The sequence below is a fragment of the Hippocampus zosterae genome, chromosome 6, assembly GCF_025434085.1.
Source record: "Hippocampus zosterae strain Florida chromosome 6, ASM2543408v3, whole genome shotgun sequence".
Taxonomy (NCBI): domain Eukaryota; kingdom Metazoa; phylum Chordata; class Actinopteri; order Syngnathiformes; family Syngnathidae; genus Hippocampus; species Hippocampus zosterae.
This window is the reverse complement of record NC_067456.1, coordinates 3,615,875-3,633,723: the sequence shown is the minus strand read 5'-3', so window position 1 is coordinate 3,633,723 and position 17,849 is coordinate 3,615,875. Positions and strand designations below refer to the sequence as shown.

At 45.6% G+C, this 17,849-nt stretch overlaps 1 protein-coding gene across 4 annotated transcripts in view; it reads right to left on the bottom strand.

Annotated features, from left to right (window-relative positions):
- si:ch73-29c22.1 (kelch-like protein 20) overlaps positions 1-17,491 on the bottom strand; it is a 28,007-nt gene extending 10,516 nt beyond the window's left edge. Inside the window, exon 1 of one of the 4 annotated variants that reach the window (XM_052068802.1) lies at positions 17,068-17,491. In XM_052068802.1, the coding sequence (XP_051924762.1) occupies positions 17,068-17,141 (74 nt within the window). In that variant the 5' untranslated portion in view covers positions 17,142-17,491. Of the gene's footprint in view, positions 1-1,109; positions 1,349-17,067 lie in introns of those variants that run through there. The other 3 variants (XM_052068801.1, XM_052068806.1, XM_052068804.1) reach the window with 3 other exon arrangements.
- Between the last annotated feature and the right edge of the window lie 358 nt (positions 17,492-17,849).

Below are 17,849 nucleotides of genomic sequence, written 5' to 3'. Positions count from 1 at the left end.
GAGTATTTATAGAGCACTTTCAAACAGCCATCGCTGCATACAAAGTGCTGTACATGGAGCGATTTAACATACACAATAAACAGTAAGACGAATCGGTAAAAAAGGCGGTAGAAAGCACCAAGCAGTAAAATCAAGAACAAATCTAAGTCATGAGTAGTCGAGCGCCAAAGAATACAAGTGAGTGGCTACTCAGCTACTATATGGAGTCTTGTGATTGTCTCTTTGCACCATCATTACAAAATCCACTCACTTGCAGGATTGTCCTCCTCACTCACATGTTCCAAAAGTAAAAAATGAAGAGAAAAAAAAAATCTATCTGTATATAAACCCCCAAAACGCCACCCGGAGGTCTCCAATATGATAACATGTATTATTGATGACTTCCATGACAGTCACATCCAAGTAAGCCCTGCGCATAGAGGCAACCAATCCGTGCAGCAACACCTCACGAGGTGCAAGAACGACGACAGCAAGAATGTTTCATGCTTGCCTGCCAGATGCATTATGCGACTCACAGATACTGATGCAGAGAGCCCAATGCTGACATTTGAAACATTATTCATTATCATCATCATTATTCCACAAAAGTTAGTAGTCACATGCAAATACAAGCGCCCTTGACCTGACCCATGACGTCAAAGCTCTGTGATTTCAAACATTGAAAATGAAACTCCATTTGTCCACAGCGGACTGGGTTCTCCGAGCTTTCAAGATGTATCCCGACATCAGTCGGTGGTTGAATGATGGCGTTGACGACTGAGTCACACTGAAGGCGTTAAAAGAAAAGGAAAAAAAAACGCTTTTCTGTAACGTGCATTTCTAAATTCTGCAAAAATGACCTTACCATCACCAAGCTGTTCTATTGACTCATTCGACTGGAATGCTTGAACGTTTTAACTGTTAATTTAATCCGGAGTCCGGCTTTCGAATGCCCCAGTCTGTCAATCTGTCACCTTGGTTGTGTCTCTAAAGTTCAAGTTCTACAATGACTCATGTCCTTGACTCATCTCATTTGAAGAAATGAATGGCCCAAACCCTCAAGATGCTCCAAAAGCAGCCCGTGTGTGAGAAGTAACCAAGCGATTCCCCCCCCCCAAAGTCAAACTGACCCGAACGCACCAGGCGAAGAGAAGACGGATCCCACCGATTATCCAGCTCGAAGTGGCCGAGATTTCCCCCGAGGCCCCCCAGCTGAGATGATCCAAATTTGCCTTCCCGGAATCAACACCGAAAACACTTTGGCTGGCAGCTTTCATTTGGTCACTTTATGAACTCGGCCGCTTTTATGCACCCACCCGGAGGCATTCCGGTGTGAAAGACCTCATTTTCACGAGGTCAAGGGATTTGCTGAGGCCTGGGGGGGGGTTTAAAAAAAAAAAAGACAGCTGCCACTAGACCAGAAGCGGCTACTTCACGTCCAGTGAGTTTGTTTCTTGGCCCACACTAATGCAGAAAAATTGAAAGAGCAAAAATCTACTTTCCTCCCTTTAAAATCAAGCATCCTTTTTTTTTCCTTACGCCGAAAGCATTTCACTAAGCTTGATGGACGTGATTTTTTTTTTCTTTCCTTGAAGTGGCTGTATAAATTAAGAGCACACACGGAGGGCAAGCAAGCTGTTGATCATGCGCAGGTGGTGCGAAGTAGCTGATAGATATTTCACAGGAACAGGTGGATGCTCCATTTTTATCCATCACATGATCGAGCTGACGGCCGTCTACCGACCTACTGGGAACGCTGAAAAGTATACAGCACCTCTAAAATGGAGACCTCAATGACGCCAGTTTCACCAGCATCGACAAGTTTTAACCAGGTGACTTTTTCCACTTTTGAGGAAGTCAACTGGCGAGGGCCAGTAGACTTCCTCAAAAGAGGAGAAAATACACCAAAAAAACTACATGAATAAAAAATGTTCAAAACAAGGTATGACTCCAGTTGCAGATGGAGTCACATTCATTGGACTGCGCATCCCTCCGTAAAGGACAGTTCGACGCGGTTTTCAATACGTGGGGTGTGAAATGCCTCAAGGACGGTTTGATTTGAAAGTGGAAGGATTCAATTCGCTTCGTGTCATTGGGGTTACTATTCGATTCGATATGGTGCGACTCAATTTGAGAGTATATGACACGGTGACTTTTTGGTTATTTTACATTTGAATAAACTTGTCAGGACGGTAAATATGCTATTTCGTTGTAAGATATATTTCTCCAATAAAAGACGATTTGGTACATATTGCCAGAGACGGCAATACGCCGTTCACGACATTGTGACCCCCCCCAAAAAAAGGGGTCCGTAGGTACTTTGTTATATTCTATGATTGTACATTAGGAGGCTTTGTTGCTATAAAAATACTGCCGAGATGAAATAGCCTGTTAAGAAAATGCATTGTTAAGCTACATTCTGGCTTTGTTATTTTTTAGGGATGGACGAAAACCCACGTCTGTGCTGGCTTAACCCCTTAAAAAAAAACCCCAAAACATCTCGTTCCCCGTCCCAAATATGGGCGCGATCGATTCAGTTTGATGGACTGGCATCTTTTAAATCAAAATACGACTTTCCACTTCACACCTGTTTTTGTTACACTCCTAAATGTGTTATTTATTGATTGAACAAAATCGACTTTGTCTGCACACAACATCATGAAACACAAGTTATTTTTTTTCTGGTGATCTGGTTTGACATAATTGCTCAACAATGTTTGGACAATTATAATTATACTAGCTGGTTCGCCGCCCTCCGGGCGACTCATCAGCTAGTTCCTGCGGAAGGCTGGTAAGGTGGGCCTTCGGCCCACAAAAGTGTTGTTGCTTGGTTCAACTTTTTGTTCATCTTCATTGCTTATCGCGAAAATAAAGAGATGTTTAGCTCTACTAAAAAACTAACAATTTCATTGCAATGCTTGTGGGTAGACAACATTTTTTCGCTAAGATGCCCGCGCGATCGTAGTGAGCCACTGTCTGAGCGGCGCAGTGGCGGCGCGGTGAAGTAGGTACGTTTTGAAAAGGGACAGACAGAAGGACAGACCGCGTGCGGGACGACGCGCAATATATATATAGGTATCTCATGGTAAAATGTAATCATATAATATGTCAAAGAGCCTCCTGGAACAGATTTTGTTCTAGGCTCCACCAGAATGTTAATTCTTCTCAGATAAATGTTAATGCATTGGTCTTTGTATTACTGATGGGCACCATCAGTGACAATTTGTATGCCTAAGTCTGACGTCAAACCATTAACATTAAAGGTCAGCCTCGCCATGTCGAAAAAAAAATGGAAGACCTGCCACTTAGTCAAGAGTGGTGCCTCTTTTGTGTGTGTGTGTTACTGTATGAGAGGTTGTCAACACTCAGTTGGGGTGAAGGGAAGGTCCTGAAGCTGGGACAAGAAAATGTTTGTAAAATCGCTTTCCTCTAACCTATTTCAAGAAAGTGAGCCCTCATCTTCTCAGAGTTTTGAGACGTCTCGCATACCAGTGACCTGCTAGCCAGCCGGCCGGCCGGCCCCTGAAACGCTAAACTTCCTGCAGCTGTCCCGTGTGGCCTGCTCGCCAAATGGATTTCATAACAATAAAAGCAAGGCGCCAACGTAAGTGATCTTTGACCTTAGCTTGCCATGAAATCATTGCTTCGAATGTGTCAGGTGGTGGCAAACTGCAAATGCTGCTTCGGCATTTTGGGTTGCTGGGCCATTTTTGGACTGGAAGAAGATGGAAGACAAATTTGACTTCCAGATCCTTTAGAGGAAACCGTTTTCATCTTAAAAGGTGTTGGATGGCCACCTTGTCATGCTTTAAGCAACAGCTTTTTGAATATTTAATATTTTGACTGGAAACAATATAGAGTATGGTTTTTTTTTTTTACACTTTCTTTTGGGGAGGGGCTTGGAACGGAATAATAGCAATTCCATTCATTTCAATGGGTGAAGCTAATTTGATCAGTGAGTTACGGGCAAGGTCACGGAACAAAACAAAATTATATCTCAAGGCACCATGAGCTTAGTTTTGCACCGGAACAATTGAATAGTGGCATACAGGGGAGGCCAGGCACCATCATTGACACCGCTGGATAACTGAGGGACCTTTTATCCATCCATCCATCCATCATCTACCGCTTATCCGGGGCCGGGTCGCGGGGGCAACAGCTTTACCAGGGAAGCCCAGACTTCCCTCTCCCTAGCTACTTCTTCCAGCTCTCCCCGGGGGATCCCGAGTCGTTCCCAGGCAAGCTGGGTGACATAGTCTCTCCAGCGTGTCCTGGGTCTTCCTCGGGGTCTCCTCCCGGTGGGACATGACCGGAACACCTCACCGGGGAGGCGCTCAGGAGGCATCTGAATCAGATGCCCAAGCCACCTCATCTGGCTCCTTTCGATGTGAGGGACCTTTTAGTGTAGAAACAATCCTGATACCAACAGGGGGAAAAAAGAAAAATACAGTTCCACAAAAATAAGAAACAAGCAACGTAAGAATTCTTCATCCACTCTAAATGTGACAAGTGGTATGTCTGTATTTGGGTGTTGCTTTCGTGCGAGAGCCCATGTGCAAATCAAAGCTATAAATGGGTATGCCCTTCAACAACCTCTTATGACACCCACGCTTCACGCGCTGCGCTTTTGAAAGGTAAGGAAAGCGTTTATGACAACAATCTCAAACCTACAATGTGAGAAGAAACCGCACCGAAAGTGAGATGACGAGTTGCCAGTCTCCAATCTTCTAAATCCCGCAGATGACACAAATCCTTTTTGGGAATTCATTTGAAAACATATTTTATATCTTGTATATATATATTTTTTTGTTGTGAAAGTGAGACTGATAGGATGCCCAGGGTGCATTGTGCGCTCACACAAAAATAGATCGTATTAATAACACGCACACGACAACTCTTAAGTACCTCTTTTCATGTTGACTTTGTGCAATCCGTTGTTTGTCCGGTGACGGATGAGAACATTTTGACTGTTTATCCAATACTCTCCGCATACTCAGATGTTTGACCGAGACATGTTCGGCACACTTGCTTCATCTGTTGTCATTTGGGTTTCCTTAAGGAAAAAAAAAAAGTTTGTCATCATAACCGGTGGACCTTTTTTCATCCATCGGAGTAATGCTGTGTCAGGTGGAGGTAGAATGCCCCGCACTGGCCTGGGATAATGATGTCATAAATGGTCAAAGATGGATGGATGGATGGACTTGAATAACAATTTTTTTTAATGTCTTTCTTTGTGTTTAGCATATTTCCATGCTCCCGCCAAAGCTTTTAGCTGTACAGGGAGCATTATTATTTCTGGAGGTATTGATTAAGTGTCGCCAGTAATGGGGTTTCCATGCAAATGTTTTTCAGTGAAAGTGCACACAATTGAGCAGGCAACTTGATGCCCTCTACCATTTGTTATTATTTCATAAATATAGAGAGAAGCGTATATGGCGCCATGACATGACTCAGCTCAACTCGAGTGCATTTATAGAGCACTTGAAAACAACCACCGCTGTATACAAAGTGCTGAACATGGAGCAAATACATATCCAACAATAAACACCAAAACAAGTGAAGAACAAAGATAAAAACGGTAAAACTAAAAATTAGGTCAAGGTCATGCTTAGTCAAAAGTCAGAGAATAGAAATGAGTATGGAGAAGGGGTTGACTGTCAACAAACATTGTGGACAGATTTCTGATCAAGCTTTCGTGGTTTTGAAGAACTTTGGTCACAGTTTGTTCACGGTGGGACCGAGCCGCCGTAAAAAGACGGCGGCCATGACGGTTGATTATATCGAATATACTGTAGGAGGGAGATAAAGACCATCTACCATATCCCTATCTTACTTTATCGTACGCTGTTATTTTCTTGTGACTACAGTATGCACTACATCTGTACCATTTATTCGTAAAACCTGTGGCCATCAACAGTATTTGTATTTTTCTTTCATTGATATTTGAAAAATCTACCCCCTGGAGCTGTAAAAACTTCCATCCGACCCGCTTTATCCTCATAAGGGTCACGAGCGTGCCAAAGCCTATCCCAGCCGTCTTCGTGCAGTCTGCGGGGGACACCCTGAACCGGTTGCCAGTCAATTGCAGGTGCAAAATATGTCAATTCAGACGGTATAATGAAGTACTGCACAGGTAAAATAAAACAATGAGAAACTGCTCGGTCTTCTGGCACCCTCTAGTGTCCAAACTCTGCGTTGCAGCGCCAACTCAAACAGCAGAGTTCAGAGCTTCCCCCCGCCCCGCCCTGCCAAAGGACTCCAAAAAGGCTGCGTAGTCCAAGTCTCTAATCATAGCACAGGCAGTACGTACAAACCACAGCCAGAACCACAACTTCTAGGCACTGAGCTACGGGGCAATTAGCATGCTCACAACTGTTCTGTGCCTCTCCTGGGCAACTCCAGAGGCGGAGCAGAGACCAAACCCTCTTGAGAGGACTGGTTCTGGAGCCCGAGCTTTAAGTCAAGGAGAGCCGGCTGATTATTACTAGTTACTAGAACCTCTCGAGCTCACACACCAGGCTTTTTACCAACCGGAGGGGGTGACATTCCACAACCCTGGAGGTGGCTTCTGTGGTGGTGAACTACAATGACACCTAGTGGTACGAGTAATTATAAAAAGTGCCGAGTATTACTGGCGTTATAGTTTCCTTTTTTGCTGAAGGCAAAAAAAAAAAAACAACAACATTTGGGTTACTTCATTGGCTTCGTGAAGAGGCAAACGTAGGGTCAAAATATTAGAAACAGCTAATCAGAATGATATTACATTTTATACATGGCAGTTTCCAATCAAAATTAGGCATGATACAAAAGGGCAAAATAACTCCATTATTTAGCCGTGAGCTTTGTAATTAGGCAAGAACCACCGACACATAAGCAGCATGTGAAGGTTAAAAGGTTGATCATTTGGGGAAGTGACAGCTCAGGTGTCACTTTTTGGAAAACTAGAGAGGCGACAGGATCGCATCGCCACCTGACAAGACAACGGGGTAGGTTCCCTGTTCGGTGTCCTTTTTAATGAGCCCGGTTAAAAGTTAAAACCTCTTTCAAGAAGGCATTCCTGTGCCATTAGAAACATGTTGTGTACACAAAATTATGTGATTTACCGGTACTTGGACCCGCTGACAAAAACGATGCTGGATGGATTTAGATGTCAAGATTGGACTTTGTAGGGGGCAAACGATAAAATAAATACCCAACGTAAAGTCACGCTTGATTGCAGTTTAGGAAACATATCGGACGTCCTGAGCTGCTTTTACTCATTGCATCATGTCTATTCCTAAACATACACTGTATTTACTGCAAAGGAGAGTCAGACTTTTTCTGTTTTTTTTCCTGCCATCTACTGGCCATCTGAAGTCAACGCATGCATTTCACTGGACAATAATAATCTGCTGACTCATATAGTGAAGGCAAGAAGCCAAGCAGACGACAGTGATTGGGTTACATTGGGTTATTCAATGGAGGCGTGTGAGCGTGCGAGGAAAAAAAAAACCCATCAAAAATCATTTTAACCTTATTCCTCAGGCTAGATTTATATTTGGTTTTGCAATCAAGTTTGAGTGAGAGGCACTCTCTCTTTACTGAGAACAGCACAGAGACTCAAATACGAACGCGGGTTTATTAATTGAGTTGTTGAGCTCCGTTTGAACACCGTTTCTCCGAGCTGATCTGATATGAAGCTAAATTTTGATGGTGTCTACCAGAGTACAGCGAAAAGAAGGAGAAAAAAAATCTCTTCAGCTACATTTTCTCATACGGACTCAAAATCATTTTCAAATGAATGGAAGTAATCAAAACACATTGGGCTGGTTTATTCATTCATCTTCCGTACCGCTTGATCCTCACTAGGGTCGCGGGGGGTGCTGGAGCCCATCCCAGCCGTCACCGGGCAGTAGGCGGGGGACACCCTGAACTGGTTGCCAGCCAATCGCAGGGCACACAGAGACGAACAACCATCCACGCTCACATTCACACCTAGGGACAATTTAGAGCGTCCAATCAGCCTGCCATGCATGTTTTTGGAATGTGGGAGGAAACCGGAGTACCCGGAGAAAACCCACGCAGGCCCGGGGAGAACATGCAAACTCCACACAGGGAGGCCGGAGCTGGAATCGAACCCGGTACCTCTGCACTGTGAAGCCTACGTGCTAACCACTGGACTACCGGGCTGGGCTGGTTTAAAAAATTAAAAATTAATTAAAACCTGGGCGGCCCGGTAGACCAATGGTTCGTGCGTCGACCTCACAGTGCAGAGGTACCAGGTTCAATTCCAGCTCCGGCATCCCTGTGTAGAGTTTGCATGTTCTCCATGTGCCTGTGTGGGTTTTCTCCGGGTATTCCTCCCACATTCCAAAAACATGCATGGCAGGCTGATTGAAGGCTCCAAATTGTCCCTCGGTGCGAGTGTGAGTGTGGCGGATGGTTGTTCGTCTCTGTGTGCCCTGTGATTGGCTGGCAACCAGTTCAGTGTGTACCCCGCCTACTGCCCAAAGACGGCTGGGATAGGCTCCCAACGACCCTTGTGAGGATTAAGTGGATTGGAAAATGAATTAAAACCTGGCATTTGAAGTCTAATCTTCATAGATCACAGATACCCTTTTTTACTCTTCCCAAATCCTTTCCTTCTGAGGTTTCTTCAACTCATCACTTGTCCGCTTTTATCAGTTGGCCCGGTGTCATGGAGTCCTACCAGAAGGCATCACTTCGAAGGATCAGACGACACAGCCAAATACTCCTGCAGGATCTCTTATTTCGCAGTGGAGGCAAAGATACTCCGGTAAGTGTTTTTCATATACTGTCCAAAAAAAAACCCACGCAACTTGAAAGCTACTTTTGACGTGTTCTTCAGATCTTAGTTCAGTCAGGTCGAGACGGAAAAACAATCAGTTTGTCCAAAGCAAAGAGCAAACTCATCCACCCATCTCATCTTCACACTTAGAGTAGGCTCTATTTTAGCAACGCGAAAGCGATCTAACGCACTCGATCATTTGAGGGTCCATCACGCAATATATTTTCATCGCACATTTATTTACATAACTTACGAAATATAAATCTCTCAAGAGCGCTCTCGGCAAAGAATGTATTTGCTAGTAACGTCTTTCCAGCGAGGGCGCAACTCAACGTTTAGCGATGTAACGAGACTGACAAAACCTGAACTACTTCTGTTATGATCCAATAGATGGCGCTACGCTAAAGGGAATACAATACAATACAATACAGCTTTATTTCTATAGCACTGTCACAACTGCAATAGATGGCGCTACGCTAAAGGGAATACAATACAATACAATACAGCTTTATTTCTATAGCACTGTCACAACTGCAATAGATGGCGCTACGCTAAAGGGAATACAATACAATACAATACAGCTTTATTTCTATAGCACTTTCTCAACTGCTGCAGCTGCAACAAAGCTCTTTACGGAACATTAAAAACTGCTAACCGGCTGTCCCGGCTCACTGGTGGGATTCCTCGTCACAGGTGGGACTTCAGCACAATCCCGGCCGGCTGAGACAATAAATTGGGCAAAACGCGGCGGGTGTAATTGGACACAGGTTGCATGGCAGAAGGCGCTAAGCTATAAAGCGCGACCATTTTTTTTTTTCTTCACGGCAAATACAGATCTTGCCAGCAACTGAACAACAGCACAAAGGAGACCTCAGTTCCCCGTCTACTGCGCCGCATTGCCAACGGTACGTAGCTGGCAAAACACAAGCGCTGGCATTTGTTTTGCTTATTCGTCTGCTGCCCTTTCACATTAGCACCCAATCATCAATTTAGAGTTGAAAGGCGAGACAAAATTTGCAGAGAAGCATAACTTTTTGGTTTTCCCAAAGGCTCTCGAGTTGTGTCCATCATCCAATCTGTTTATCACGACCAAACCGGAGAATACGTCTGCGAGGGGGCAAGAAGAAATGTCGCGGACAAGGCTGGTGGATCCACGCGGGCAGCGAGGGCCCTCGGGCTGCCGGCATTAAAGAGACCTCCAAAAAAGACGAGACGCAAGGGTCAAATCAATCAGAGCGGACGGACGGGACAGCGAGGGCTCCGGGGGTGGGACGACCTTGTCTCAAAAATATGAGGGCCAAGCTTCATCTGCCAGACGCATTTGTGGGGATAAGATACCGTAAAAAAAAAAAAAAAAAATTCAACCGTGTTTTTTTGTTTTGTTTTTCCAAGACTGGTTACCGGATGAGGAAGTACTGACTAAGCAGAAGCGGCAGACGCCGAGGGAGTCGAATGGGAAAAGCAGGGACGGGGGGGGGGGGGGAATGGACAGACGGTCTTCGATGAACAACGTGTGCAGATGAGCGGCGAGCTGGAGACGAGCCCGAGCAAGCACGGCTCGTCCCAAGCAAACAGTGAGCAAGGAAATCGCAGCCAAGTTGGAAAGAGCCGGAAAACATGACACCGGCGCGATTTCCATAATGGGCACGGAAGGTTAAATGTGGAAACAAAGCGCGACAGAAGACGTTGGACGACGCGACCTGTCAAAAGTTTGGAGACGCTTTCGAGTGCTTATTGAATGAGACGCCGTCTCCAAACCTTGGACGAGGAAAAGTAAAACAATCCCATGAATGACATTCATGTATTATCAATAAATGTCACATATTGATATAGTGGGGGAAATAACGTCCGGGGATTTTGATCAGTTCATGATTTCACCAGCGATGATATTTGCCAAACAAAAATAGAACAAAATGAAGACGGCAGAAAAGTTTGACAAAAACGGATGGTCGGCAGTTGATAAGGTTTCCCCGCCCTTTTCATTGATTGTCAATATCCTACCCACTTCCCCTTAGAATCTAAGGGGTGTCCAAACTTTTTGCCAAGGGGGCCAGATTTTATGTGGTAAAATGTCGGGGGCCGACCTTGGCTGACATTCTTTACATTGAACAACAATATTGTTCAGCAAATTTTAGTAAGCCAGTCTGTTTCACATTTCCATTTTTATTTTAATTTCAACAATCTTAAGAATTTCTTTTGGTTCATTTGAAACAGGAATTTGAAATATGACATATCAGTCAATATAAACACGGAGTGATGTCTTGTTAACTCGTGAGTGATGCCCTCTAGTGTCTAAATGCTATTACTCATTTAGTGAATGCTATTACTCATTTAGCCACTAGAGGGAAGCAGTACTCTATGAAACATCACTCACCAGTCTACGAGACCTCAGTCAATGCAACACGTGTTCCATTGCGCCCAACCTGCGGGCCGGACGGCACTGATTTTATGACGGGGGCCGAGGGCCGGATGAAATTCGACCGCAGGCCGGATTTGGCCCGCGGGCTGGACTTTGGATATGCCTGCCTTAGATTGATTATGTCACAACCACGCCCCGTCACTAAGACCAACCAATGATTTGTATTCTTTGCGCAAAGTGCTCCAGAGGCGTCGGCTCCAGATGAGGCCGTCGCTGGGGGCCAAAAGCCCCCAGCTGGGATGTGGAGCATCGCCAAGAGAGCAACACCCTCCTGCGGGCAGATGGCGAGACAAAGACGAGGAGGGCGAGGGAGGAGAGGGCAAGAGTCAACAAAGCCTGCCGACTCGGTTGTGTAGACATAACTTTCGTTTGGGCTCCCTCACTTCAGCCACATTGAGGAGTGTCATTAATGGCAGAGCTAATCATTTATATCTGAACCCCTCCCCCAATCATTCTGGAGCATAACAGATTCCATCCGGGTGCATTTTGGCATCAAGCAGAAATGAAAACTAGGCGCGTCTTCATTGATTTTCGATTTACTGGGATTTGAGATGAAAGCAATACTGCACAACTGCTACAAAAAAAAAAAAAAGATGCTTTCACAAGGACTGAATGGTTCCCGCGTCAATAGGGGGCAGTAGATTAATAGGAAAAGAATGATCAGAAACATGAGTCTTTGCATTTTCGAGGAAAAGGCCTTTAGTGTTTTTTTTTTTTTTTTGGCTATCCAATTGTTTATTATGCATTTGGAAAGAGAATGATGTACTTTGAGGCGATTGATTTGTGGGCTGTAAAATTAATGAGAAATTCCTCTCAAGATCATTTTTGAACACCCTCAATGTGTAATTTACAAATGCGTTTCTCCAAGATGGATCCCGATTAATTAATTAACCTTGCGGTTAATTAATCGGATTTCGATGACATGCCGGGTTTCTCCGCATTCTCCCAGGGAACTTTGACCCGCGGTGTGAAATTGCTCGAGCTGGCTTTTAATTCCCCCGTGACCTTTTGAAAAGATTAAACAACTCGGGTCCCCGTCATATATCCTCCGTCCAGGAGCACCCCCCCTTGTGAGGATAACGCGGATCAGAAAATGGATGGATGGATGTCGTCTCCAGGAAGTTGCGATGTGACTTTCTCTTCTCTAGCTTGTTTGGAAACAGATTACATATCTATGGAGCGCGAGCCCTTCTGAGTGGCGTCGCCTGCAGGAGAAACCTCGCCAACCGCCGCCATTCAACAGCAGGGGGCGCCGTCCAACCTCAACACTGCCTGGATCTCTTTCAAGGCCTTTTCACTTTTGGAAATGGCCATGGAGGGGAGGGGACGACCTGACCGGGGAGGGGCTGCTGAAGGTGCTCGCATCCTACATGAGGCATCACTCGCACTTGCGGTATTTAGGTCTGGCTCAGACCGGCGGCGTGGAGCTAGCAGCCTCAAAAGGAAACGGCTCGTTGACTCGCATCATTCTAGATGAGAACAACCCGGGGCGACGTCGCGGTCAGGCTGCTGGCCGACGCGTTGAAAGCCAACGTCCGTCTGCGGATGGTCGACCTGCAGGGGAACAGCGTCAGCGACGTGGGAGGGAACGACCTCGTGTGGCGGCTTTGCTTTGCAGGGGCCAGTCTCCGATGAGGCGTCCGAGTCTTGCCGAGAACAACATCAGCTCTGGACTCATGTGTAGGATACAGGAAGAGGTCAAGTGCCAATGAAATGATGGATATATACAGATATTTTTTTTTCGTGTGAACCGTTCCATCCCTAATATAATTTATTGGTGTCTAGATAAGCGCAGGCGGCCCGGTAGTCCAGTGGTTAGCACGTCGGCTTCACAGTGCAGAGGTACCGGGTTCGATTCCAGCTCCGGCCTCCCTGTGTGGAGTTTGCATGTTCTCCCCGGGCCTGCGTGGGTTTTCTCCGGGTGCTCCGGTTTCCTCCCACATTCCAAAAACATGCATGGTAGGCTGATTTAACACTCTAAATTGTCCCTAGGTGTGGGTGTGAGCGTGGATGGTTGTTTGTCTCTGTGTGCCCTGCGATTGGCTGGCAACCGATTCAGGGTGTCCCCCCGCCTACTGCCCGAAGACAGCTGGGATAGGCTCCAGCACCCCCCGCGACCCTAGTGAGGATCAAGCGGCTCGGAAGATGAATGAATGAATAGATAAGCGCAGTGCTTCAGGGAAGTTCACGAAAATCATGAAAAAATGAAAAGTCGGGAGTGCCACGAATTGGTGGGTCATTGCATTTTGGACTTCCTGACTTGCGTTTACATCTGAATTTGGGTGAAATTTGTCGCAATGAACGCTGAAGAGATTTTGCGAGGCCCGTCATTACCCAAATTCCTCGGGATCTAACCGTTCAGTTAAGCGCGGCGCCAACACTTGAATCCGTTCGCCTTTGGAGGTCAGAGTGACTCATTTGACCTTGACAAGGGACACAACAAAGATTGCCTCCTCCTCCTCGGCGGATGGACCCTTTGAAGCAAATGTTGCCTTCAAAGACGGAGTTCGTGAATGCTGCGAAGAGATCACCTTGTTTACATTCTCACCGATTTCCCATCGTTTCTTCTCGTCAGGAGACCACCGTGACTCCACACTTTGAAAGCTGTCATGAACTCGACTTTTTTTTTTTAAACTTCTGGTGACACCCCCCTCCACCAGCAGAAAAATAGACAACAACCAGAGTGACTCATTCCACCCACTGAAAACACAAAAACTCACAGATGCCTAACCAACAGCTCTTTCCCCTCCCTCTTCTCACAGTAGCCGTCGACAGATTCTTGTCCAAGCTCAGGCGAACACATTCACGTTGACCTTTTGGGTCTTTTCGTGACAGTGCTTCTTTTCAAAATCCCAAAATAGGGGAGTCGGGGGGGGGGGGGGGGGGGTGCGGCGAATGTCCGCATTTTACGTGCTGTCAATTTATTGTTCTTTCAACTGTGGGAGAAGATTAGCCGCGATCAAAGCTTGTCAAGGTGATAATTATCTCCCCGCCTCGACAGTGAGTCTGCTGAAATCAATCCTCCTTAGATTTGACCGGATGCTCTTTTTGAGGATTCCTCGCTGTGGAACGCCGATAAAAAAAACAAAAAAACGGGCTCACCCGAAGATAAGCTCCGTCGAAACGTTGTCCTCATCTACCACATTCCGACGAACATTTAAAACCGCGCGCAGATGCTCGTGGGTTTCATAAAGTGCCCCCCCCCGCAAAGTGTTTACCGTCTCGTTGACTGTTGAACTACGCGGATTTCAACAGGTCCATTTGCGCTCGACAAAGTGACGGCTGAGCCGTAATTCACATTCTCCTCTGATAAGGCCGTCTCCGTTACATATAAGCACATCGGGATCAGTGACCCCCATTGTCCGCCCCACTAGTGTAATCTTTAGCTGGCTGGAGACAAATTCCGCCCCCCCCCCCCACCCCCCTGCCTCAGTCCCGGAAAAAAGAAAGAAAAAAAAAAAGGGCCTTCAGGATGCAGCTCCATTTGAGGGGAATTTGCTGGAGAGTTTCACCTTTCAGACCTTTTAGGCTGCCGTGTTGCTCCTTATTCGTTCTTTACCCATTAAAAAAAAAAGAACATCAATCTGCGGTCAATGCGATCTTAAGGAAAGAAATTAACTTTTTTTAAAAATTTTCCACGGGAGCACGCCAGCGCAAAAAATGCGCAGCGAGCACTTTAATCATTGAAGACTGAGTGCTTTACTGCAACCGAGCCACGTACAAGAAAATGAGACTGAAAGTGTCGGTTTTAAATTTCATGAAGGTTTTACGTCGGGACGTTTTCAACGTGGAACACGCGTCATTCATTCCGATGGGAAAATTTGCTTTCGATTCTGACAGTGCAAATCGAAAACAAACGCGTGCCAAGGCAGAGTTTTGGATGCAAGTGGGTGAAGCGGATTAGTTTTTGTGACATGGTAGCTGCAACGTGACGCCAATGTGGGCGTATCGGCCTGGGAGATGCACCCGACAGAGTGACGACTTGGTGGCTAGAAGTCACTCTTTTAACCTTGCGCCGCCTCAGAACACGTCTAAATACTGCTGTAGCTGCTCCAACGCGATTTTGGTCAATTTGATCGGCGCGCAGGCAGATTCTAAGCCAGGGGTGTCCAAACTTTTTGCCAAGGGGGCCAGATTTTATGTGGTAAAATGTCGGGGGGCCGACCTTGGCTGACATTCTTTACATTGAACAACAATATTGTTCAACAAATTTTAGTAAGCCAGTCTGTTTCACATTTCCATTTTTATTTTAATTTCAACAATCTTAAGAATTTCTTTTGGTTCATTTGAAACAGGAATTTGAAATCTGACATATCAGTCAATATAAACACGGAGTGATGTCTTGTTAACTCGTGAGTGATGCCCTCTAGTGTCTAAATGCTATTACTCATTTAGTGAATGCTATTACTCATTCAGTGAATGCTATTACTCATTTAGCCACTAGAGGGAAGCAGTACGCCATGAAACATCACTCACCAGTCTACGAGACCTCAGTCAATGCAACACGTGTTCCATTGCGCCCAACCTGCGGGCCAGACGGCACTGATTTTATGACAGGGGCCGAGGGCCGGATTTGGCCCCCGGGCCGGACTTTGGACATGCCTGTTCTAAGCTTTGCAGACATGTGGGTGGATATCAGACCTATTTATTCATAAGCGAGTATTGGAACAAGTGGGAGGGACAGCTGGTCTCCAAGGAAATGCATTTCAAACTCTCTTATTGCACTGTGAAATAGCTCCAGCATTAAAAAAAAAAAAAAATTAAGCGTACGGCTCCATCATTCTGCATGACCACGCAGCTGAACAGGACAAAAGAAGAAAAGAAAAAAAGTCTGTGAGGAGCATATGGTTCTTTTGACCACTAAATCATCCCACGCCAAACACAACTTCAGGAGCTCCCCACAGGCTCGTGCGGAGCGCTACTTAAATTAGCACCAAAGAGACCTGAAAGTGAGGAATTGAACAGCCTGGTCAGCTTGGAACGTAGATGCTCGGATATTTGTGTACACTGGACCCGTTCCCACCCACTCATATTTATAAGCCGAGGTGGTTTGTTTGAGGAAGGCCAGCATATCTTCTGTTGGTTCCATTTCTAAGCGCATTTGTTTCGCTTCCTCCTTATTAAAGACGTCCGGTCTGCTGTGCAGCAAAAGCAACGTAAGCAAAATGCATTCAGGTGAAGATACGAGTGTGTTTTGCACCGTATAATCAGAATTACCTTTGAAGGGAGGAAAAAAAAAAGCTTAGCGGGTTAAATTTGAAGCCTTTATTGTGAGATTTGGATCAGTAAACAGCAACAAACGCGAGGATGGAAAAATCTTGGCGCCGCATGAAATTTGGCTGTCCACATGTGCGAGATGTAGCACTGCCCTGGGATCCCCACATAACAGATCCGCTTTTCTATGCCTGAACGCGAGAGCAATTTTTAGAGGAGATCAGACGCCGCCATCATGACGCACGCACAAACGCTACGACCCAGAAAACGACACACGTTGAACCCGACTACGAGTCAACAACACCAGATTGTGCTGACAATGCAATGTGAATATTTTCATGATGATGGCATGAATAATCAAAATCATTCATAAATTCTTCATGAGCCTCATTGGGGACACGGCACACTCAATTAATTAAATGTTTGTCTTTTTTTCAAAGGAGGCAAGTTGAGGCAAATTATGCAAAAACATGCAAATCTGCAAGCCCTTGGTGTGTAACAATGTGGAATTATTAAAAACGAACTGCAATATAATACGTTACGTAAGGATTCGATTTTAAAGGACAGTGGACACGCTGCTTGTGAAATAATGCAAAGTCAAGACCAATCCCCAAGTGTTGCCATTATGAACACGGACATGTTGGGCGCACGCCACACGGCCACATACCTTAATTGTGACGACTGCGAACGAAGACTTGAGAGTCGGCTCCGCCAAAAACGGCCCCCGCCGCTGGTTGACATTTTGGCAGAACGGCGAGCTTTTCAATATGGATTATTCATCACAGCTTTGATCCTCTGCGCAAATGTCAGCGCAACAATGCTCCTGACTTGGCAGCAGCTTCCGCCTCTCCTCAGCTCGACGGGGGTCTGACAATAATGACCCTCGCTATCCAATTTATTGCAACGAAACATAATTGCCATCAGTTTCACAGTGGATCGAAATTACAAGTAGAACTCACAAAGGCCCAACGGAGGAGCCTTTGAATGAGACCGAGGGTGCGTTTGTCTTTCTTGAATGGCTGGAAATAATATCATTACGCCAAAAATGGCCATTTCTTCATTCGTTGAGGCATACTTCTTCTTCTCGCGTTTTAACTCATCTACTCCAGGTGCGCTACCTGGACGCACGCACCACACTGCCCCCAAGAGGTCGCCAAGGCACGCATAGCAGGAACAGCACAGTAAATAAGGCACACGTAACTGGAGAAATAATAATAATAATAATAATAATAATAATAATAATAATAATAATAATAATAATAGGGACATATTTATATTTAATAACTCAACACATTGTTACAGCAATTGATTTGATATTTTACCGTGGACATGTTAAGATGGACCAAGTCCATCTGCGGCTTTCCCTGATAAACTGACTTCGAGGGGATAGCCTACAAACGGCAAGGGTCGGTGGTTTTGTGGTTAACATAGCTGCCTTCCAGGCAGTTG